A 25,846-nucleotide genomic window follows, 5' to 3' on the forward strand; every position below is an offset into this window, starting at 1 on the left:
CTCCCAGCAGGACCCACAGGTCAGTGGCCACTGACCTGTGGGTCCTGCTGGGAGCTGGCCTGTGGGTCCTGCTGGGAGCCGACCATGGCATGTGGGTCCTGCTGGCCTGTAGGCCATGGGCAGCTCCCAGCAGAATTCACAGGCCATGGGCAAGGTAAATGAGGTGTATGGGGGGGAGATCGATGGGGTGATTGATCATGTGGGGGTGTCAGGGTCTCTCACTCACCTCAGCTTGCTCGGCAGCTGCCAGCTCAGAGCTCAGCGGGACAGGTTCTCTTTTCCTCCTTCTCCTTGCACAGCTTCCTCCAGTCCTGGGGGGTGGGTGATGTTGATCCTGGTCCTAAGCTCTGCTCAACTTTGTTCACAGTACTGTTACTGTACTGTCTGCAGCAGCGTGCCAAAAGATCCGACTGTGGTGAGGGGTGTTGTAGCATGAACTCGAAGGCTGGCTGCGCTGCTCTCCAGACTGACTCCACCCACCGGGAGCAGGGTGAGGGAGCTTGAGCACGTAGCCGCTGCCTCAGACTACAACTCCCACAAACAACAGCGGCAGCCATGCACGTGACATCACCTGGGCTAGCCCTGTACTCAAGGCTCTGACTGGCTCAGAGAGACTGTCAGGAGAAAAGTCATTGAGGCGGACACTGGGACAGGCACAGCGCCGGCCAGCAGACATTATTTGGGTTACACATGGGGGGGCACATGGGGGGCACACAGTAAAATTGGGAGGGTCATGGCCCCCTCAGGCCCCCACACTAGTGATGCCAATGTCCACCATTCTGTCCCCCTCATCACTGTAGACCATTCTGTCCCCACCATCACTGTCCGCCATTATGCCCCCCTCATCACTGTCCATCATTCTGTCCCTACCATTACTGTGTGCCATTGTGTCCCCACCATCACTGTCCTCCATTCAGTCCCCACCATCACTGTCCTCCATTCAGTCCCCACCATCACTGTCCGCCATTCTGTCCCCCTCATCACTCTCCGTCATTCTGTCCCCACCATCACTGTCTGCCATTCTCTCCCCCACCATCACTGACTGCCATTCTGCCCCCCACCATCTCTGTCCACCATTCTGTTCCCCTCCATCACTGTCCACCATTCTGTCGCCCTCATCACTCTCCATCATTCTGCCCCCACCATCACTGTCTACCATTCTCACCCCCACCATCACTGTCCACCATTCTGTCCCCCACCATCACTGTCGCCATTCTCTCCCCCATCATCACTGACCGCCACTCTGTCCCCCACCATCACTGACCGCCATTCTGTCCCTCACCATCACTGTCTACCATTCTGTTCCTCTCATCACTGTCCACCATTCTGTCCCCTTCATCACTGTCCACTATTCTGTCCCCCTAATCACTGCCCGCCTTCTGTTCCTACCATCTCTGTCCATTATCTATGCCCCCGCCATCTCTGTCCACAATATTTGCCCCCTCAAAGCATACTTCTGCTCTGTTCCCTGCTATCAGTGCCCCTCCAGCTTTAGAAATGTACATGAGTGGCAGCATCCCAGCCAGCAACCAACGTGAGGAGGAGGGCAGGCTGTACACTCACAGAGTGGAGCTCTGCATTCCCTCCTACTTCCTGTCACACCATCGCCTTTTCAGTCCTCCTCATCACTGTCCGCCATTCTGTCCCCTCATCACTGTCCACCATTCTGTCCCCTCATCACTGTCCGCAATTCGGTCCCCCTCATCACTGTCCACCATTCTGTCCCCCTCATCACTGTCCGCCATTTTGTCCCCACCATTACTGTCTACCATTCTGTCCACCTCATCACAATGGTTTTCACAAAGCTCTGAGAGGGGGATACAATTTTGTGAGGATCAAGGAGGGCGATGGATGGAAAACTTAATTTAATACCAGGATAGGACATTACGAAAACCTTGTAATCCTGTTTGGTCTTTGCAACGCTCCTGCAGTTTTTCAGGAAATCATCAACGATCTCCCCCAAGATATGTTGCAGCAATGTGTGGTGGTTTATCTCGATGATATTCTCATATATTATAAATCTCTAGAGAGCCACCACACAGATGTCTCCCATGTGCTACAGAGACTGAGAGATGATAACCTGTATTGTGAATTGGAGAGTTCCATCACAGGTTAATTTTCTGGGTTATGTCATTTCGACTGCCGGTTTTTCGATGGACCCAGAGAAACTATCTGCAGTTCTACAGTGGCCTTGACCCATAAGAATCTCACATTCTTGTCTGAGGTAAAATGCTTATCTCGCAGAAGGGCACAATGGGCTCTTTTTCTGTCAAGCTTCAATTACATAGTGTCATTCTTACCCGGTACAAAGAATGTAAGGGCTGACGCATTGTCACAACAGTTTTCCTTCCAAGATGGAGTCAGGTTGCTGTGATACCTCCCGATCATATTCTGGCTACTGTTCGTACTAGTCTCACTTCATCTTTGGGTGACAGAATTCTTGCCGCTCAGATCCATTCTCCTCCCAAGAAACCTGAGAAACTCCGCACTGCTTTGTTCCAGACTTACCATTCTCCCAAGGCAGCGGGCCATCCAGGGAAGAATCAACTCATTTGGACTATTTCTCAACAATTCTGGTGGCCTAGTATCCAAACTGATGTAACCACCTTCGTAGCCGCTTGTTCTGTGTGTGCTCAGAGTAAGACACCGCAACACCTTCTAGTGGGCCTCCCACAACCCGTACCCAATAGAGAGAGGTCTTGGACCCGCTTGTCTTAGGATTATATTGTGGAGTTACAGTGATTCTTCTGGCGGTTGACCGGTTTTTGTTAATGTCACATTGTGTTCCACTTAAGAAGTTACCCACGTCCAAAGAACTGCCATCCATTTTTGCTTGGGAGATCTTTCAGTTACATGAGCTACCCAAGGTTATCATGTGGGGGTCATCAGAGGTAGCCAGTTTGTCTGCAGGTTTTGGCGAGCCTTTTGTGCACAGTTGGGAATTCAGCTTTCCTTCTCTGTGTATCACCTGCAGTCCAATGGGGCCACAGAACGAGCCAACCAGGCCTTGGATCAGTTTCCACACTGCTATATCTTTGACCAACTGGTCAGACCTCTTACCTTGGGTGGAGTTGCTCACAATAGTGCCGTCAATACCGCTTCTCGCTTACCCTTAATGTGCCATGGTGGTTTACTGCCCCATGCAGCTCTCAACCCCTGATCCAGCAATGTGCCCTGGGGGCTCTGTGCCCCTTGCAGTTCTCACCCCTAATGTGCCATGGTGTTTCTTTGCCCCACGTAGCTCTCACCTCCTGATCCAGTCATGTGCCATGTGCCCTGTTGACTCTCTGCCCCTCGCAGCTCTCACCCCCTGGTTCAGCCATGTGCCCTGGCGATTCTCTGCCCCTTGTAGCTCTCCCCCCGATCCAGCCATGTGCCCTGGTGGCTCTTTTCCCCTCACAGCTCTTACTTCCCAATCCAGCCATGTTGGCTCTCTGCCCCCCCCTGCAGCTCTCACCTCCCAATCCAGCCATGTACCCTGGTGGCTCTTTGCCTCTCCACCCCCCTGCAGCTCTCACCTCCCAATCCAGCCATGTGCCATGAGCCCTGGTGGCTCTCTGCCCTCCACAGCTCTTACCTCCTGATCCAGCCATGTGCCATGTGACCTTGTGGCTCTCTGCCCTCCACAGCTTTCACCCCCTGATCCAACCATATTAGCTATGTGCCATTCACCTCCTGCTCCAGCCATGTGCTCCAGCGGCTCTCTGCCCCCACCCGCACTCTGCATTACCACAGCTATAGAAGTCTTATAACAACCTATAGTTGTGATGATGCACAGTGTGTGTGTGTGTGTGTAGGGGGGTGGCAGAGAGCAGCTGAATTGGGATTAGTATAGTAAGAGCTCACCCGCCAATCCAGCCATGTGGTCAGCATTGCCATAAACATCTAAATTACCTCCTTCAGCTCCCACTCTCCGCACTGCTCCCTGCTCCGCCCCCCTGACTGTATAGGAGCTAGAATTACAGAGGAACCATGGGGTATTAATGCAAGCTGACAATACTGACTGTCAGTGAGCATTAAGAACAGACCTGAGAAAATATTGGGCGGTATACATCCACCATAAAATTGATTTGCGGCGGAACCCCTGAAGGCTTCTCGCGGAACCCCGGATGAGAAAAACTGGTCTGTATAATGTCATCCCATTAAAATTTTTCTCAATATCTTATCCAGATCAGTTACATACAAAGAAAAAATTGTGCGCTTGCATTCGATATTTAAATCTATATTACTACATGATTATCATAAGTAGATAAACAAATAAATAAAAACATAAATAAAAAACAGCATCAAAGTTAATTGTGAGTGAATTAGAAAGTCGCTATGCTACAGAGCAAACAGCGACATGTAAGTCAAATACTAATATTGACCATTGCATACATATAAACCAACAATAAAGTTATAAACTGGTGTGCAAAAAAGAAAAAAACAAAGGTTATTCCACCCAAGTGCAAAGTCATAAAGTTCAAAATTGCATCCTGAGTCGCAGGAAAAACGCATATCCAAAGTTCATGAATTGCATTCCTTAGTGTGTATATATATATATATATATATATATATATATATATATATATATATATAAATAAAAAACACCATCAAAGTTAATTGTGAGTGAATTAGAAAGTCGCTATGCTACAGAGCAAACAGCGACATGTCAGTCAAATACTAATATTGACCATTGCATACATATAAACCAACAATAAAGTTATAAACTGGTGTGTAAAAAAGAAAAAACAAACAAACAAAGGTTATTCCACCCAAGTGCAAAGTCATAAGTGAAAAAGTTCAAAATTGCATCCTGAGTCGCAGGAAAAACGCATATCCAAAGTTCATGAATTGTATTCCTTAGTGTGTATAAAGGAATAAGGGGACGTGAAGGGACCTCCAACCACCAGTGCATCCGAAGGTTGATAATAGATGTATCCTTACCAGACACGTTGGACCTCCTTTATAGCAAGGTCTTAGAAGCATGCAGATTTAGCCCTCTGCAGGGACAGTAGATGTCAGCTCACCACACAGCTGGAGATGGTTCCGACACTTCCGCATTGATGTAAACACTCCCTCGTTTGGACTCGTAGGTAAAGAAGGGGAGAAAGAAAAAACTCCAGCGCAGGTTTTCTCTTTCTTTTTTTATCCAGATCAGTTATCGAGTCACCGACCCTCGCCTGAGTGATGGGAAAATGTATCCAACTTTATTCCGTATGACCCCAGACGATCGGGTCTATTATACAGCCCTTATAAAACTTTTGCAGCATATGGGGTGGAACTGGGTTGGAATATTAGCAGCATGGGATGGCAGCAGTGATGAGGAGGCCCAAGAGCTGAGTAAGATGATGAGCCAACACGGGATCTGTACAGAATATATCATTCAAATCCAAGAAGATTTTAAAAAAGATGATTCTCTGAATATCAACATCAATGATATTCTTGATAAATCAACAGCTAAAGTTGTCATAGTGTGTGGAACTGCCACAATGGACTTTTTTACTGATATATCCTCGATTTTAAATGAGATCACATTGATTTTCCCACCTTCATGGTTTAAAGTAATTAGTATGAATGACAAGAACTCTGTAGAAGTCAAATGCAGCTTCATATTTCTTTGGCCACAACAAATGCCGGTAAACGTCAATATGTATCCCTATGGTGTCAACGTCTCTGCCTGCTTAATTGACCCGATAATGGAAGATCTTTGGCTTCATTTTTTTCATTGTCTTTCCCCAAACGAAAAGAAAAATGAGCTTTTTTATTTAGAGTATTCTTTTTTGCCAGGATTTTGTACCGGTTTAATAGATGTGTCATCCATATTTACTCTTCGTACACCAATACCCTCCTATGCATACACGGCTGTAAATGTTCTGGCCAAAGCTCTAAAAATCATATACTACATGAGTAAATTTAAGAAAACACCGAAACTTGATGGATTCCAGCACAGAGTAAGTTGGATAATAAGTGTTTATATTACTCTGACCCTGTCCTATATTATATAATAATTATCAGAATGATCAGCCATCTCTCTCCTCTCTCTCAGTCTGGGCAATCAGGAAAAATGCAAATGTGATGGGAAATTATTGGTCTTTTATTCATTTTTTAATTTTTTTTTTTACTAATTGCTTTGTATACACCAAGTTAACAGACACATCAAAGAGGAACTGCAGTCCGCTCATATAATTTGTAATAAAAACATCTTTGCCATTCTGAAGCTTCCCTCCAACCACTTTGCATATTATTTTATATATACTCTGATTCTGTACTTGGCAAATATGTTGCAGAAATCTCCCTCCACTGAGTCTGGCTGCAGCCATTTTAACTGTGGGCAGCTGAAGCTGCTGCCTGTTCACTTCCTGGATCTACACAGACACACAGAGGCACACCTCCAGCTCTGCAGCTTTCATTGGACCTCTTTTGACTCATCCCCCTCCCTTCCTGGCAAACTCTCACAAGAGTGAGAGCTGTGCATGATGTCATAAGACTAGGCCAATGACCAGACAAGAAACAAGAAGTGGGCTGTATAAGGGATTTACTATCTAAAGTAAAAAAAACAAGAGCAGAAGATTTAAATCAATCGTTTTTTATTCATGTTTTTCACATATAACAGTTCAAATAAGTAAACAAAATCTGTTGTATAGAGCAAGGTTGTAAAACATATATATATAAAAAAAACGGGTTGTCCTTATCAAGACTGAAAGGAACCAGAGGACCAAATAAGCGACACAGCATACAATGTATAGGAAAATAGTAAATGATTTAAAGTTTATTAATAGATAAAAATAGTCATAAAACTCCTCAATGGGAGATTATAAATGGGGACACTGAAAACTTGACAAACAACCAGAGATGCCAGCATCAAGTCGTCTCTGGGTGTGGCCACAAACAGCACAGAACAAAGACAAGACACACTACAATAAAATACAAATAAACAATCGTCCGGACGCCAAGGATCTATATATGGGTGAGCATACCACGACAAATGTCGTATAAAATTGGTGGTCAGCGAGGAGGGATGACGTGAGATGGATGACAGAGAGGAAGGGAGGAGCTGGCGGTGTGTCAGTGAGCCGGCGTCCTGGCTTCGACAGTAAGACGAGTGGAAGAGGCAGAGGCGAGGAAACAGAGCGCGGTGCCCAAACACCGCAAACCAAGCGCCTGGAATTCAGATCCCAGCGAGAGCCGGGCTGCAGAGACACGGTCCCAAATGACGCAGTCGGCATCATATCGCCATCTCCAAGGCATAGAAGCACAGATGGATGTGGCATGGTAAGAGATGCACTCTCATCCTCAAGCTCCAAAGGTAAGAACTAGGGATGAGCTTCGAGTTCGAGTCGAACTCATGTTCGACTCGAACATTAGCTGTTCGCAAGTTCGCCGAACACCGAACAATTTGGGGTGTTCGCGGCAAATTCGAATGCCGCGGAACACCCTTTAAAAGTCTATGGGAGAAATCAAAAGTGCTAATTTTAAAGGCTTATATGCAAGTTATTGTCATAAAAAGTGTTTGGGGACCCGGGTCCTGCCCCAGGGGACATGGATCAATGCAAAAAAAAGTTTTAAAAACGGACGTTTTTTCAGGAGCAGTGATTTTAATAATGCTTAAAGTCAAACAATAAAAGTGTAATATCCCTTTAAATTTCGTACCTGGGGGGTGTCTATAGTATGCCTGTAAAGGGGCGCATGTTTCCCGTGTTTAGAACAGTCTGACAGCAAAATGACATTTCGAAGGAAAAAACTCATTTAAAACTACCCGCGGCTATTAATGAATTGCCGGTCCGACAATACACATAAAAGTTCATTGATAAAAACGGCATGGGAATTCCCCACAGGGAAACCCCGAACCAAAATTAAAAAAAAAAAAATGACGTGGGGGATCCCCCTAAATTCCATACCAGGCCCTTCAGGTCTGGTATGGATATTAAGGGGAACCCCGGCCAAAATTTTAAAAAAAAAATGACGTGGGGTTCCCCCTAAATTCCATACCAGACCCTTCAGGTCTGGTATGGATTTTAAGGGGAACCCCGCGCCAAAAAAAAAAAAAAAAAACGGCGTGGGGTTCCCCCAAAAATCCATACCAGACCCTTATCCGAGCACGCAACCTGGCAGGCCGCAGGAAAAGAGGGGGGGACGAGAGTGCGGCCCCCCCCCCCCTCCTGAACCGTACCAGGCCACATGCCCTCAACATTGGGAGGGTGCTTTGGGGTAGCCCCCCAAAACACCTTGTCCCCATGTTGATGAGGACAAGGGCCTCATCCCCACAACCGTGGCCGGTGGTTGTGGGGGTCTGCGGGCGGGGGGCTTATCGGAATCTGGAAGCCCCCTTTAACAAGGGGACCCCCAGATCCCGGCCCCCCCCCTGTGTGAAATGGTAAGGGGGTACTTACCCCTACCATTTCACTAAAAAACTGTCAAAATAGTTAAAAATGACAAGAGACAGTTTTTGACAATTCCTTTATTTAAATGCTTCTTCTATCTTCCTTCATCTTCTTCTTCTTCTGGTTCTTCTGGCTCTTCTGGTTCTTCCTCCGGCGTTCTCGTCCAGCATCTTCTCCGCGGCGTCTTCTATCTTCTTCTCCTCGGGCCGCTCCGCACCCATGGCATGAGGGGAGGCTCCCGCTCTTCTCTTCATCTTCTTCTTCATCCTCTTCTCTTCTTCATCTTCTTCATCTTCATCTTCTCTTCTTTTCTTCTCCGGGCCGCTCCGCATCCATGCATGGAGGGAGGCTCCCGCTGTGTGACGGCGCTCCTCGTCTGACAGTTCTTAAATAACGGGGGGCGGGGCCACCCGGTGACCCCGCCCCCCTCTGACGCACGGTGACTTGACAGGACTTCCCTGTGACGTCACGGGGAATGCCACAGGGAAGACCCGTCATGTCCCGTGCGTCAGAGGGGGGGCGGGGTCACCGGGTGGCCCCGCCCCCCGTTATTTAAGAACTGTCAGACGAGGAGACGCCATCACACAGCGGGAGCCTCCCTCCATGCATGGATGCGGAGCGACCCGGAGAAGAAAAGAAGAGAAGATGAAGATGAAGAAGATGAAGAAGAGAAGAGGATGAAGAAGAAGATGAAGAGAAGAGCGGGAGCCTCCCCCCATGCCATGGGTGCGGAGCGGCCCGAGGAGAAGAAGATAGAAGACGCCGCGGAGAAGATGCTGGACGAGAACGCCGGAGGAAGAACCAGAAGAGCCAGAAGAACCAGAAGAAGAAGAAGATGAAGGAAGATAGAAGAAGCATTTAAATAAAGGAATTGTCAAAAACTGTCTCTTGTCATTTTTAACTATTTTGACAGTTTTTTAGTGAAATGGTAGGGGTAAGTACCCCCTTACCATTTCACACAGGGGGGGGGCCGGGATCTGGGGGTCCCCTTGTTAAAGGGGGCTTCCAGATTCCGATAAGCCCCCCGCCCGCAGACCCCCACAACCACCGGCCACGGTTGTGGGGATGAGGCCCTTGTCCTCATCAACATGGGGACAAGGTGTTTTGGGGGGCTACCCCAAAGCACCCTCCCAATGTTGAGGGCATGTGGCCTGGTACGGTTCAGGAGGGGGGGGGCGCACTCTCGTCCCCCCCTCTTTTCCTGCGGCCTGCCAGGTTGCGTGCTCGGATAAGGGTCTGGTATGGATTTTTGGGGGAACCCCACGCCGTTTTTTTTTTTTTTTTTTTTTGGCGCGGGGTTCCCCTTAAAATCCATACCAGACCTGAAGGGTCTGGTATGGAATTTAGGGGGAACCCAACGTCATTTTTTTTTTTTAATTTTGGCCGGGGTTCCCCTTAATATCCATATCAGACCTGAAGGGCCTGGTATGGAATTTAGGGGGACCCCCCCACGTCATTTTTTTTTTTTTAATTTTGGTTCGGGGTTTCCCTGTGGGGAATTCCCATGCCGTTTTTATCAATGAACTTCTATGTGTATTGTCGGCAATGCAATAGCCGCGGGTAGTTTTAAATTTGTTTTTTCCTTCCAAATGTCATTTTGCTGTCAGACTTTTCTAAACACAGGAAACATGCGCCCCTTTACAGGCATACTATAGACACCCCCCAGGTACGAAATTTAAAGGGATATTACACTTTTATTGTTTGACTTTAAGCATTATTAAAATCACTGCTCCTGAAAAAACGGCCGTTTTTAAAACTTTTTTTTGCATTGATCCATGTCCCCTGGGGCAGGACCCAGGTCCCCAAACACTTTTTATGACAATAACTTGCATATAAGCCTTTAAAATTAGCACTTTTGATTATTCATGTTCGTGTCCCATAGACTTTAACGGTGTTCGCGTGTTCGAGCGAACTTTTTTCCTGTTCGCATGTTCTGGTGCGAACCGAACAGGGGGGTGTTCGGCTCATCCCTAGTAAGAACGTATTAGAAACCGGTCTCCGAAGGGAAGGAATACCAGTGGAGTGAAACATCAAGGTATGGCAGCTGTTGAATGTGATAGTTGGAGAGACTGCATATAGCCAGAAACAGACGCATAAGGTTACTTTGAATAGTGTATGAATACTGTCTTTGGCTTATTATTGCTATTTAATGCATGGCTGATACGAACTGTGGGAAATGAAATAATATGACTATATATAAAACACCATAAATACCGCCAACATCTTTGGAGTTACACCCCAGCGCAATCAAAGTTTTTTTTAGTACTCGATGGTACCGCACACAGGGTACATATAAGGGAGATGAGTAATGGGCTACTACTTTGGCTAACATATTATAGCACACCTTCGCTATATCTGACCTGTGTCACCACACTCTAATAAATCGATAAAATACGGAAGTGGGGACGCTGGGCTATATAGAGGGGATTGGACATATCATAGCATAGTACTCTTAATTGCACAGCCAGTCTCTAGGTATACTCAATACTTTTGTGGTGGGAAATACGTGGTACTAAGGTGGTAGTAGGGCATAAGGATAAATACGCCCCAGGAATAGCAGGTTTGCTAGCGGGGATTCTACTACATTGGCGTTATTGTGGTACAAAATAGGAAGGCCCAAAACGTGATCAGATACACCATTGTAGAGGACTGCCGGTACCCTTAGTACTGTCGCAATACTACTGCCATAGTCTGGGACACCTAATTCCCGCCCTAAGGACATAGTAATTAATAACTAAGAAAGAGGATGCTTGTCTTTGAAATACTAGATTTAAATATATCAAAAGATACTATAGCAAATATTGATAGCATCATAGTATCCTGATATCTGAAACTCCTGCTAAAGACCATTAATATTCACATCAGTATACTACAGTCCTATCGGCGTTAGATGGACCAGGAGCTACAAGCATAGGAACACATGGCTAAACTTTCTAAGGTAAATTACTAATAACCTGACCAATACCACTATATCTACTACAGGAAAAGTCGCGCATGCTACATTAGACACTGAGGTACTCAGCTTTTTTATCCCTAAACAGCATATTAAGTACTACATCTCTGCAACTATACATTGGACACTTAAAATATTGATACTGCTACTGTAAGCATACCTCATTAATATACACCAAAAAGGGGACGAAGACGGAAGTGATAATCACCAATCCCCCTATAGCATTTCTGATAGATTACCTACTTTGTTCCTAATTAAATAGAATCCGGAGGGTTAGTTGGCCGGGTGTTTGGAGGGGAAAATATGAACCCTAACAGAGAGAATAAGAACTCAGAAACATAATTGCAGAGTGGATATAAAAGGACATAGAAGGCAGCAGGAGATAAAAAACGCACAGAGAAGACAATCGCAAGTATATAAAACTGCCTTAGTGCTAGAACAACGAAGACTCATCTGCTTTATAAAAGTAAAGCAATCAAAACTCTATCCATAGAGCTCATTGGGATAAATAATGAGCAGAAATACAACTAAAGCAGGGAAAGGGGGTCCACCGAAGACACCAAAGGACAACCTCTCTGGAAATACCACATGGAGCTCAATTAAGCAATACTTAGCAAAGGGGGGGAGCCCGGGGAGTGCCCACCAAGAAGCCCAAACATCAATTATGGTGGACAAGAGGAAAAAGGGCCAAAACGAGAAGGGAGATCAGACTCCCAATCAATCAAGAAAGTCTTCATTAATTGAAAGTGTACACGAACCACCTAGAATGATGGAACACAGACAAGACCTAGAACTCCCCTCAAAAAACGAAATTGCGGAGATGTTTAAAGCACTTGAAACCTCAATTAAATCAGAAATAAATATGCTGAGGTCAGACCTAGGTAACCTCCCGGCTAGAGTCGAGAGAGCAGAAGACATAATGGATCAACAGGAACGAGAAATCTCTGACTTAAGAGAACAAATTAAAATAACGCAACAAAACCAGATAAAAATATGTTATAGGTTAGAGGACCAGGAGAACAGAAGTCACAGACAGAATTTGAGAATCCAAGGTGTCCCGGAAAAGAGAGGTGAGGACCTAAGGAAGACCGTAGCGGCCATCTTCTCCCCCTTTTGGAGTTGGGAGGAGAAGAATTTCCAAAAATCGAGCGGGTTCATCGGATAGGAAGGCTAGATACTGGCCGTACAGAAAGAAGCCGTGATATAATTGTGAGGTTTAGATTTTACACAGACAAAGAAAAAATATGGATAAAATTGAGAGGGCAAACTCCACTCCAATATGAGGAGGCAAAGATACAAGTATTCGCAGATTTAGCCAAGGACATATTATCAAGAAGACGTCTTTTGAAGCCCCTTCTGGACCAAATGACAAACCAAAATATAAAATATACATGGGGATTTCCCGCCTGCCTACTGGGCAGCAAAGATGGCAGAACTGCCAGGCTAAGATTCCAGGAGGAGCCAGAGGAATTCTGCAGGAAACTGGGACTACAGGTACCCACGACAATGGACTGGTCCAACTAACAATGGATGGAACTGGGAATAGGATTGGTGTAAAAAGAAAAGGGGATGGAGGGGGGGTTGGGGGGGGAATGGCAAAAATTTGTAAAGAAGTCGGAGAGCCGCAAGGAATTGTTTAGTATACTTGGTTGCTGGGGCAGTGACGACCGGTGACCTGACACACCGACAGCCCCACCTTTAGAGGTGGAGACCAATGGAAGGTTATGATTTATGTGATCTACATTGGCCTAAGGGTCCAGTGAAGACCAAAGGGGGGAAAGGTAGGGGTTGGGAGAAGGGGAGGGAGGGAGGGGAAGGGGAGGGGAATAAGGGAAGGGGTTACACTTTAACTTTAATGATCAGAATATGGGATATCTCTCCAAGGTCTAAGACAGAGTGTGATGGCGGGGAGGTAGAAAAATGACACTAACCACAATAAAATGCATAACATACAACATCAAAGGCCTAAATATGGCCAACAAAAAATGAAGTATCTTTAATGAGCTTAGACTGCTTGGACCAAAGGTGGTATTCCTCCAAGAAACACATATATCACATCAATCAAGATTAAGACTATTTTCAGGGGAATACACGACCTGGTACCAAGGAGACACTATTTCACATAGAACACGGGGGGTCGCTATAGGATTTGCAAAAAGAACTAGGTTTGTGTTGGAAGAGAGATTAGTAGATAAAGAAGGTAGATACTTATTCCTAAGAGGTAGATTAAATGAAAGAGATTATACACTAGCTAATATCTACGCACCAAATAAAAACCCGATAGAATATGTGGCAAAAATTTTGGAGAAATTAACAGAGTTTAGTTAAGGGCATTTGATATTAATGGGGGACCTTCATTTTTGTATGGACCCCGACTTAGACAGTACAGCCCGAGCGCAGGGGAAGAATAGTGTACAATTAAGAAAGATCAGGCAAAAGCTCGCCAGCCTTCAGCTGGTGGATATATGGAGAGTGCAACATCCACGAAAAAGGGACTACACGTTTTATTCCCCTGTGCACGAGTCATACTCCCGGATTGATTATGGGCTGATGGACCATAGGGAAATTGAGAAGGTGGTAGATTCCTGGATAGGAAATATAACTTACTCAGACCATGCCCAATGACCATGGAAATAAAAATAGGTGAAGAGATTAGACATTCAGGGCAATGGCGCCTAAATGAAGAACTGATAAGGGGGGAGGAAGGGTTCAATAGAATTAATAAGGAACTGAAGGATTATTTTGCGGTAAATGACACGGGAGAAGTATCTGGGTCCACCTTATGGCAGGCCCATAAAGCTTACATAAGAGGAGTACTTATTGAGTTAGAGTCAAGGAAGAAAAAAGAGAGAGGTGAGAAAATTCAAAAATTAACAGGAGCTAGCCAGTCTAGAACAGAAACACAAGATACAATCAGGTCAACTGTTTCAAGTGACATATAAACACATAGTAATCAAAAGGGCAGAGCTGAAAAATTTAATGGAACAAGAAGTTAGAGCGACATATAGGAAGATTACAGGGGATAGGTATCGTTGGGCTAATAAACCAAGTAAACACCTAGCGAAAAAAGTGCAAAAACGGAAAGCCAGGAACTTTATAGAAAAAATCCAGACCAAAGAGGGCCATATAGAGTACTCCTCTAGAAAAGTAGCGGAGGTCTTCAAAAACTATTATCAGGAGTTATATTCAATTTCTAAACAGGGTACTCAGCTTAATAATAAAAGAGAGAGAAACAATAAGTATTTAAAGAAGGCAATGCTGCCTAAGATTACAGAAGTGGAAAGGGAATGTATGGAAACACCAATTTCTGAAGAAGAAGTGAGAAAAGCAATAGCAGGAATGGCTCTTGGGAAAAGTCCAGGCCCGGACGGATTTACACTAACTTACTATAGAATATTTAAAGTAGTATTGATTCCTAGGTTGTGTCAGTATTTTAATGGGTTGGGAGAAGGATACGAGATGAGTAAGGAGGCCTTAAAAGCTTCCATCACGGTTATACTCAAAGATGGAAAAGAAAAAACATTATGTTCAAGTTACCGTCCCATCTCCCTCCTTAATACTGACACAAAACTCTATGCAAAGATACTCGCTGAGAGGTTAAAGGGTTCAATGAACGTTCTGGTTAGTCCAGACCAGGTGGGTTTTGTTCCTAAAAGAGAGGGGAAGGATAAAGGGGTCAGGACACTACTCTTGTTGCAAAAAATGAGTGAGAGCGGACCCCCAGGGCTACTACTGTCGATTGATGTCGAAAAGGCTTTCGACAGAGTAGACTGGGGGTTCATGTTCCAGACCTTGGAGACCATGGGGTTTGGACCCAAAATGATCCAGTGGATCAAAACCCTGTACCAACACCCTACGGCAATGGTGGGAGTGAACGGAGTAATGTCTCAGCCATTTGAGATGGAGAATGGAACGAGACAGGGGTGTCCTCTGTCCCTGCTGCTCTTTGTTCTCACTATGGAACCTCTCTTGGCAACAATACGTGTAGACCCAGAAATAAGAGGTATTAAGATCGGTGAAGACGAACATAAAGTCGCAGCTTATGCCGACGACGTGTTATTTTATATTTCGGACCCTGAGACCACTATGCCCAAGCTAGTTAAGGCCTTAAGGGAATACGGGGAGGTGTCTAACTTTCAAACAAATTTGGTAAAATCAGAAATAATAAATATAAATTTAAATAAAATAGAAATAGACACACTGAAAAAAGAACATAGTTTCAGATGGACTAAAGAACTAAAGTATCTAGGAATAAAGCTGGCTAACTCAACCAAGAAAATATTTACAATAAATTACCTACCCTTGCTAAATACAGTCAGAGCTGACTGTAAAAATTATGCCCGTAAAGCCCTCTCATGGATAGGCCGTATTAATGTCATTAAGATGTTCCTACTCCCCAAGATCACATATTTGTTCCAGATGATACCGCTTCCACTTCCCCTATACTATTTGAGAAAGTTAAAACAAATTATAATGAGTTTCATATGGAAAAACAAAAAAACGAGAGTTTCCTTCAGGATCTTAAAACAAAAGAAAACACACGGCGGTCTAGCAGTGCCAGATATCCAGAATTATTATAAGGCCGTGGTACTGTCTAGAATGGTTGAATGGGCAAAGCGAGGAAATGAAAAACGCTGGGTAAGAATAGAGGAATACTTAAGCAAAGCACCACTGGGAAGTTTGATTTGGAACCCTCCACATGCTAGAATTTTAGATAAAAATACACATGTAATAACACGTAATGTACTCAAAGTTTGGGACGGGGTATACAAGAAAGTAAATGGAAACTACAACTCACCTTTAATGGCACTAACGGACAATAATTTTTTTTTACCAGGATTAGAAACTATAGGAGGAAAGGATGCACTATGGGGAAAGACACAATTAAGACATATTATTAGGGAGGGCAAAATTATGACACTGCAGGAAATTAGATTTGGGAGGCAGACACGAGGGCTATATGAGTGGCAGTACCTCCAGCTGTGTCACTTTGTGAGTAAACTACCAAATCCGATTAGGGCAGGGGATAAACCGACGGACTTTGAGAGGCTATGTGATACAGAAGATCTGAGAAATACAGTCTCAAAAATCTACAAAGTCCTGATGATGATGGATCAGCTGGAGATACCCCCATTTATAAGTAAATGGGAGAGGGAACTAGGCACAAAGAAAGATGAAAACACAATTAGGAGAAAATGATTTGCAATTCAGCTCTAGATGTACGGACGGCAGAAATGAACTATAAATGTATTAGCAGAAGTTACCTTACCCCAGAGATAACAAGCAAATATCAAAACGGGTTGGCATACTGCTGGTGAGGTTGCCAAGAAATAGGAACAATGGCGCACCTATGGTGGACATGCCCTAAAATAAAAAATTTCTGGAGGAAGATACTTGTCCTAGTTAAGAAAATAACGGGAAAAGAAGTGTCAGGAGATCCTTGGGAGGTTTTGTTTCATGGGGGAGAAGGAGACATTAAAAAATATGAGCAATCATTGGTACCCCACCTCCTGAATGCCGCGAAGCGAATAATCCCGAAGAATTGGCAGAGGAAGGAGAGCCCTGAGATATGGGAATGGATAGATGCAGTAGAGGAAACATATAATATGGAGATCAGGGCAAGCTCAGTAGAGAAAATAGAAACCGTGAGCTTAGCGGAGTGGGAACGCTGGGTAAAATTTTAAAAAATGTGATGCTACCACAAAGAACTGAAAGTCTAGATTAGAGAAGGAGAATTGGGAGAATTAGACCTTGGAGAGATAGGGATAGGGAGGGATGGTGGGATGGGAGGGGGGCGGTTTGGGGTATACAGAGAAGAACGTAATATTGTTAATCGGCCACGTTAGACCCCTGGCGGTGATAAGTCATGCTGTCAGATTTGTTAATACCCGGTTTTAATCATTTTTGATATAGCAAAGTGTCACAATGATGAGACAAAGGAGAGGAGATAGAAGATAAATTAACTTCAAAGTTGATTTAAGCCTCTTAAAATGGTCGACTGAAGTGACAAACAAAAAAAAAAAAAGTCGTATAAAATTAAGCACAATTTATGTGAGTGATAAGCCATGGGCAGCCATATAGGGGTCCCTGGAAGGCTTGAGCCCACAAAATAAATGGGAAAGGAAGGGAAAATTGGAAAGGGAGGGAAGGGGAAAGGTGCTGAGCCTCGAGAGTGGACTGATTGTGATTAAAGGGAACCCCGATAGAGTCAAAATCTGATGATGGTGGAAAAAAGATGGGTGGAAAACAAAATTGTTGCACCAGAAAAAACGTTGCTACTGGACTATAGAGGAAAATGTCCGTAGTTATTCCTGGTATGTGGCCAGAAACAATGTCCTGTGTAAAGATAATGGAGATAACACCCATATTGTGGCCAAAGGAATGAGGTCAGGACCGGACCGTGATGCACCTGGTTGCTGTGGACTAGGGATGAGCCGAACACCCCCTGTTCGGTTCCCATCCACAACATGCAAACAGGCAAAAAATTTGTTTGAACACGAGAACACCATTAAAGTCTATGGGACTCAAACATGAAAAATCAAAAGTGCTCATCTTAAAGGCTTATATGCAAGTTATTGTCTTAAAAAGTGTTTGGGGAACCGGGTCCTGCCCCAGGGGACATGGATCAATGCAAAAAAAAGTTTTAAAAACGGCCCTTTTTTCGAGAACAGTGATTTTATTAATGCTTAAAATTAAACAATAAAAGTGAAAAATTCCTTTAAATTTTGTACCTGAGGGGTATCTAATGAAACAATAAAAGTGAAATATTCCTTAAAATTTCGTACATGGGGGGTGTCTATAGTATGCCTGTAAAGTAGCGCATGTTTCCAGTATTTAGAACAGTTCCTGCAAAAAATGACATTTCTAAAGGAAAAAAGTCATTTCAAAGACTTTCCTATGGCTTTCCCGTGATGTCAGAGGGGGCGGGGCCACCCTGTTATGTAACGGGTGACCCCGCCCCCCTCTGGCGCCACGGGGAAAGCCATAGGAATGTCCCTGTGAAGTCCCCGTGTGTCAGAGGGGGTGGGGTCACCGGGCGGCCCCACCCTCAGTTATATAAGAACTGTCAGAAGAACAGAAGCGTCACACAGCGGGAATCTTCCATGGATGTGGATCGTCCGTAGAACGAAGAGGGGAAGTAGAAGCCGGAGGAAGATGCAGACGAGAAGACCGAAGGAAGAAGCAGAGGATCAGAGGAAGAAGCGGGGGAAGAACAAGATGGTGGAAGAAAACCAAAGGAAGACCAGAAGAAGATGGAAGAAGATGACATTAATAAAGGATCTGTCAAAAACCATCTCTTGTCTTTTTTAACATTTTTGACAGTTTTTTGTGAAATGGTAGAGGTACATTTGTACCCCATTTCACATGGGAGGCGGGATCTGGGGGTCCCCTTGTTAAAGGAGGCTTCCAGATTTCGATAAGCCCCCCACCCGTAGACCCCCACAACCACTGGGCAAGGGTTGTGGGGATGAGGCCCTTGTCCCCATCAACATGGGGACATCCTCCCCATGTTGAGGGCATGTGGCCTGGTATGGTTCAGGGGGGTGCTCTCTCATCCCCCTCTTTTCCTGCAGCCTGCCAGGTCGCATGCTCAGATAAGGGTCTGGTATGGATTTTGAGGGGGCCCCTTAATATCCATACCAGAACTGAAGGGCCTGGTATGGAATTTGGGGTGACCCCACGCATTTTTTTTTATTTTGATTCAGGGTTCCCCTTAATACTCATACCAGACTCAAAGGGCCTGGTAATGCACTGTGGGGGAATCCCAGGCCGTTGTTTTCAATGACTTTTAGGCCCCTTTCACACATGCGGACAGTATGTCCGTATTTCATCCATCCATTTTCGGATGAAATACGGACATACATGCATCCCTATGGGATAGCGGGTGTCAGCGGATGTACATCCGCTAACACCTGATGTTGTCCGGCTCCGCTCTCGTCCGATTCTGCGGACGGAAGAAAATCCTATTTTTCTATCCGTCTGCAGAGCGGATCGGAGGAACACGGACAGACGGTCCGTGTTCCTCCGATCCCCCATAGGGGAGAGCGGAGATCTGACAGGGCGGTCCCTGCACAGTGTGCGGGTCCCGCCCTGTCATCTGCCTGCCCAGCTGGGGAAAGCGGAGCGATCCCCGGTGAGCAGCGGATAAACACGGGGCGGATCAACACGGATCCGTCCCGTGTGAAAGGGGCCTTATGTGTATTGCGGAACCGACAATTCATTATAGCCGGCGCAGCGGCCATACCGCTACTACTTTTAAATGACTTTTTTTTTCCTTTAGAAATGTCATTCTTTGCAGGGACTATTCTAAACATGGGAAACATGCGCTACAGGCATACTAGAGACACCAAAAAAATGGGAATTCAGTCAGTGCAAAAACAATAACCTATAGACACCCCCCAGGTATGAAATTTAAAGGAATATTTCACTTTTATTGTTTTACTTTAAGCATTATTAAAATCACTGCTCCCAAAAAACATCCGTTTTTTAAAACTTTTTTTGCATTGATACATGTCCCCTGGGGCAGGACCCGGGTCCCCAAACACTTTTTAGGACAATACCATGCATATTAACCTTTAAAATTAACACTTTTGATTTCTCCCATAGACTTCTAAAGGGTGTTCCACGTCTTTCGAATTGGCTGCGAAAACCCCAAATTGTTCGCTATTTGGCAAACGGGCGAACAGCCAATGTTCGAGTCAAACTCATGTTCGACCCGAACAGACAGCCCATCCCTACTGTGGACTTTGAGAAATTATAGATATAATCACTTCCTGGTGTACTCCTGCAATATGGTGTAACCTTGATAATAGTCCTATGAACCGGTGTGTAATACAGACACATAGAAATTTCAAATATTTATTAGCAATGATCACCTCTATTTTGCACAGTGTCAGCGGTAGAAGGGAGGCGTCACGTGACGCTAGTGACGTCAACCAGGTTGACAAAAACTATAACATGTAAATAAATGCGTATGAGAAAACAGAATGATATCAAAGTAGAATAATGTTTTTATTATATAGGCTTCCTGGAATTCAATCTATAGTAGAGGTGAAGGGTTTATCGACCATCCCAGACACTTCCTCAGGAGCTAAACTGTCTGGGCTGGCGACAACCCTATCCTCTTTAACCACTTCAGACCTGGAAGGATTTGTCCCCTTAATGACCAGGCCACTTTTTTCGATATGGCACTGCATCACAACAGAGTGACAATTTTGAAAAAAAAAGCAACTTACTTTTTGCTATAATAAATATCCCCCCAAAAATGTTATTTCTTCCTAGGCCGATATATATTCTTCTACATATTTTTGGTAAAAAAAACTTGCAATAAGCGCATATTAATTGGTTTGCACAAAAGTTATAGTAACAGCTTACCTGTAAAATCCTTTTCTTTTGATGTACATCACGGGACACAGAGCCTCAGTAATTACTGATGGGGTTATAGGGTATCACTAGGTGATTGGACACTGGTCACACCCTGAACAGGAAGTTCAACCCCCTATATAACCCCTCCCCTTCCTGGGGATACCTCAGTTTTGTAGCAAAGCAATATAAGTGTATTAGAAGAGGGGCGGGACCTCTGTGTCCATTGATGTACATCAAAAGAAAAGGATTTTACAGGTAAGCTGTTATAAAAAATCCTATTTTCTTTCTCGTACATCACGGGACACAGAGCCTCAGTAATTACTGATGGGACGTCCCAGAGCAATGCTATTTAAGGGGAGGGGACCACACAAGTAGGGTGTAATCAGACCTGAGGACCTCGTACCGCTGCCTGCAGCACACTACGCCCAAAGGCAATATCCTCATGCCTTCCCACATCCTCCTGATAAAATTTGGTGAATGTATGGACTGAAGACCAGGTTGCGGCCTTGCAGATTTGAGCCATAGAGGCCCGGTGATGCACCGCCCAAGAAGCACTAATAGTCCTTGTAGAGAGTGCCTGATTTGAAAAGGTGGAATTTTCTGTTTCAAACCGTAAGCTTAAATAATCATTTGTCGAATCCACTTTGAAAGGGTAGACTTTAATGCTACGTGTCCTCTATTGGGACCTTCTGACAGTACGAACAAAACATCCGATTTGCGAATTTGAGCAGTTGCTTCCAGGCCTTGACTGCTCTTACTACATCCAAAGAATGTAGTGACCTTTCTTCCGTAGAACAGGGATCTGGAAAAAAGGAAGGTAGAACAATATCTTGGTTTAGATGAAAATCTGAAACCACTTTCGGTAGAAAGCTAGGATGAGGGTGCAATACCACTCTATCCTTAAGTATGATTAAATAAGGCTCTTTACAGGAAAGAGCTGCTCTGATACTCTTCTAGTAGAAGAAATGGCTACCAGAAAAAATTAACTTTCTTGTCAACTAGACCAAGGGAATTTGACGAATTGGTTCAAAAGGCTGTTTCTGTAAAACTGACAGAACCAAATTCAAGTCCCAGGGGTTTAGGGGCTCCCTAACCGGAGGATTAGGATGCGTTACCCCCCGTATAAAGCTTCAGACTAAAGAATGCGAAGCAAGCGGCCGTTGAAATAATACTGACAAGGCCGGGACCTGGCCCTTGATGATACTCAAGGCCAGCTTTATTTCTAATCCCATTTGTAGAAAGTCAAGAATTCTACTTATGACATATTTTCTGGGATGCCAAGCCCTGGATACACACTAGGAGATCTAAGCTTTCCAGACTCTTATGATAAATCATTCTGGAAGCTGGCTTTCTTGCATTGATTAAGATACAAATCACAGGAACTGAAAGCCCACGATTCTTCAGAAAGTGGGTTTCAATAGCCAGACCTTCAAATTTAGCGTTTGTAAGGCAGGATGGAACACTGGACCTTGGGATAGCAGGTCTTGACGTGACGGTAGGGTCCACAGAGGACCTACTGCCATCTTTACTATTTCTGCATACCAAGCTCTTATGGGCCACACTGGGCCACCAGAAGTACCGACTTCCTTTCCTGCCTGATCCTGCGAAGAAGTCGTGGCAGTAGCAGAATAGGAGGAAATGTATAAATCTGGGAGAATTGATGCCATGGAGTCACCAACGCATCTGTCCCACATGCAAGAGGATCCCTTGTTCTTGACACAAAGTTTATCAACCTTGTAGTTGAACCTGGATACAAAGAGGTCTACATCTGGAACCCCCTATCTTTGGCATATGGCCAAGAAGACATCGGGTGAAGAGACCATTCCCCTGGGAATAACTGGCGGCGACTTCAAGTAGTCCATCTGCCAGTCCTCTACTCCCGGAATGAAGATTGCTGATATGCACGGCACACGCTTCTGCCCAGATTAAGATCTGGTTTACTTCTCCTTGGGCTGCACGACTCCTGGTGCCTCCCTGGTGATTGATATAAGTCACTGCTGTGGCATTCAGACTGGATCCTGACAGGGCAAACCTGTAACCTGAGTGTCCAGGCCTTTAGGGATAGATACGCTGCACGGATCTCTAGAATGTTGATGGGTAAGGTCCTTCTGTTTTGGACCATCTTCCCTGGACAGTCGACTGTTCCAGGACTGCTCCCCAACCCGAAAGACTGGCATTTGTTGTTACCACTGTCCAGGCAACTGGAAAAAGGGGTTTCCCCTTTTGCAGATTTTCAGGTATCAACCACCAACTGAGGCTCTGATGCACTGTAGGAGACAAACGCATCAGGAAATCCAATGCCTGAAACTCCTTGTTCCAGGCAGACAGGATACTGTTTTGCAGCAGTCGTGAATGAAACTGAACATAGGGAACTGCTTCGAATGAAGCCACCATCTTCCCCAGTAACCTCTTACAAAGGCGAATAGGAGAATCTTTCTTTGCCCTGACTACCTGAATCAGTTCTTTTATGGTACTGATCTTTGCCTGGGGTAAAATACCCTCTTCTGGGCTGTATCTATGACCAGACTGAAATACTCTAGTCTTCTCACTGGTTTCAAAGAAGACGTCTCTGAGTTAAGGAGCCAACCTAGGTATTGCAGGTAGTTGACTGTGGTGACCAAGCTTTGGTCCAAGCGGGCTACCGAGCGGTCTATCAAGAGTCGGTCGTCTAGGTATGCTATTACCGTTATACCTAGGCCCTTAATCTGGCCAGCGGAGAGGCCAAGATCCTTGTAAATACCCGAGGTGGCTAGCCCGAAAGGCAGAGCTATCAACTGAAAGTGGCGTTTTCTACTTTGAAACGCAGGTACTTTTGATGAGCAGGGAAAATAGGTACATGCAGGTATGTGTCCTTGATGTCTATTGACGCCAGAAATTCTCCTTCTTGTAGGATGGAGACTACCGATTGGATCGTTTCCATGCGAAAGGATCGTATCTTTAGGAATCAGTTTAGATCCTTGAGATCTAAAATGGGTCTGACATCTCCATTTGGTTTTTGGAACCCTGAAAAGGTTTGAATAAAACCCCAATCCCTGCTTTTGCGTGGGAAACAACCACCATAACTTTTTTGCGACAATAGTCGCTCCACTGCTGGAAGAGAGACCTCTTTTTCTCTGGGAACATTTGATCTGAGGAAACGAGGAGACGGGAATACTCGGAACTCTAGTTTGTAACTTAGAGTTAAAGCGGGGGTCCACCTATCTATCGTTTTTTTTTTTTTTTAGTTCATTCACAAACTTTTCTTCTCAGCATTACATGACACGCCTGTGTCAGATTTCGTCGGAAAAAATAACTTATATTATTCACGGCAGGCAGTTTCCATCTTCATTGTGGGCATTTGAAGCCCACAAGCATTTATTTCCTGGATGTGGTGAATGCTGTGCTCCCAGCATTCACCGCTCGTTCCCGCACATGCTCAGTGGCATCCTGGGAAGCCTGAGACTAGCTCCCAGGAGTCTGGGAGAGGCTAGAAACACGCCTACTCCCACGGGAGGAGAACCAGGAAGTGCAAAGAAGAATAGAAAAATAAAAGGTAATTACGGCGATTTAAATTTTTTTAAACGGCATGTCAGCATCTAGGCAAGGAAGAGAATGCATACAGATATTGTTCAAAATTTGGGTGGAACTCCGCTTTAATGTTGCTGGTGTTCTTTTGATCCTATTAGTACCACAGTCAGGCAGCTAGACTATTTACAGTTAGTGCAGTGCGTCCTGCTCACAGTGTTCAGCTAAACCTACAAGTTAGTGGGGTGCGTCCTGCTCACAGTGTTCAGCTAGATTCGTTCCTGTTATCTTCTTACTGACAGGCAGGCTTGTCTTGTTACAGTATATATAGCTACCTGAAGAAAATTACTGGTGTTCTTTTGATCCTATTAGTACCACAGTCAGGCAGCTAGACTATTTACAGTTAGTGCAGTGCGTCCTGCTCACAGTGTTCAGCTAAAACTACAAGTTGGTGTAGTGAGACCTCTGCACAGTGTTCATCTCAAGCTACAAGTTAGTGCAGTGCGTCCTGCTCATAGTGTTCAGCTAAACCTACAAGTTAGTGGGGTGCGTCCTGCTCACAGTGTTCAGCTAAAACTACAAGTTAGTGCTGTGCGTCCTGCTCACAGTGTTCAGCTAAAACTACAAGTTAGTGCTGTGCGTCCTGCTCACAGTGTTCAGCTAAACCTACAAGTTGGTGTAGTGAGACCTCTGCACAGTGTTCATCTAAAGCTACAAGTTAGTGCGGTGCGTCCTGCTCATAGTGTTCAGCTAAACCTACAAGTTAGTGGGGTGCGTCCTGCTCACAGTGTTCAGCTAAAACTACAAGTTAGTGCAGTGCTTCCTGCTCACAGTGTTCACCTAAAACTACAAGTTAGTGCTGTGCATCCTGCTCACAGTGTTCAGCTAAACCTACAAGTTGGTGTAGTGAGACCTCTGCACAGTGTTCATCTCAAGCTACAAGTTAGTGCAGTGCGTCCTGCTCACAGTGTTCAGCTAAAACTACAAGTTAGTGCTGTGCGTCCTGCTCACAGTGTTCAGCTAAAACTACAAGTTAGTGTAGTGAGACCTCTGCACAGTGTTCATCTAAAGCTACAAGTTAGTGCAGTGCGTCCTGCTCACAGTGTTCAGCTAGATCCGTTCCTGTTATCTTCTTACTGACAGGCAGGCTTGTCTTGTTACAGTATTTACAGCTACCTGAAGAAAATTACTGGTGTTCTTTTGATCCTATTAGTACCACAGTCAGGCAACTAGACTATTTACAGTTAGTGCTGTGCGTCCTGCTCACAGTGTTCAACTAAACCTACAAGTTGGTGTAGTGAGACCTCTGCACAGTGTTCATCTAAAGCTACAAGTTAGTGCAGTGCGTCCTGCTCACAGTGTTCACCTAAAACTACAAGTTAGTGCTGTGCGTCCTGCTCACAGTGTTCAGCTAAACCTACAAGTTGGTGTAGTGAGACCTCTGCACAGTGTTCATCTCAAGCTACAAGTTAGTGCAGTGCGTCCTGCTCACAGTGTTCAGCTAAAATACAAGTTAGTGCTGTGCGTCCTGCTCACAGTGTTCAGCTAAAACTACAAGTTAGTGCTGTGCGTCCTGCTCACAGTGTTCAGATAAACCTACAAGTCGGTGTAGTGCGTCCTCTGCACAGTGTTCATCTAAAGCTACAAGTTAGTGCGGTGC

General features: G+C 44.9%; 1 protein-coding gene across 1 annotated transcript in view; it reads left to right on the forward strand.

The window, feature by feature from the left end:
* Positions 1-4,229: 4,229 nt before the first annotated feature.
* The window catches only part of LOC141129628 (vomeronasal type-2 receptor 116-like), a 124,639-nt gene continuing 103,022 nt past the window's right edge, over positions 4,230-25,846 (forward strand). The window contains exon 1 of the mRNA XM_073617722.1: positions 4,230-5,933. Coding sequence (XP_073473823.1) covers positions 5,178-5,933 — 756 coding nt within the window. The 5' untranslated portion in view covers positions 4,230-5,177. The remainder of the gene's footprint in view (positions 5,934-25,846) is intronic.

Source organism: Aquarana catesbeiana, linkage group LG02 (assembly GCF_042186555.1).
Source record: "Aquarana catesbeiana isolate 2022-GZ linkage group LG02, ASM4218655v1, whole genome shotgun sequence".
NCBI classification, from domain to species: domain Eukaryota; kingdom Metazoa; phylum Chordata; class Amphibia; order Anura; family Ranidae; genus Aquarana; species Aquarana catesbeiana.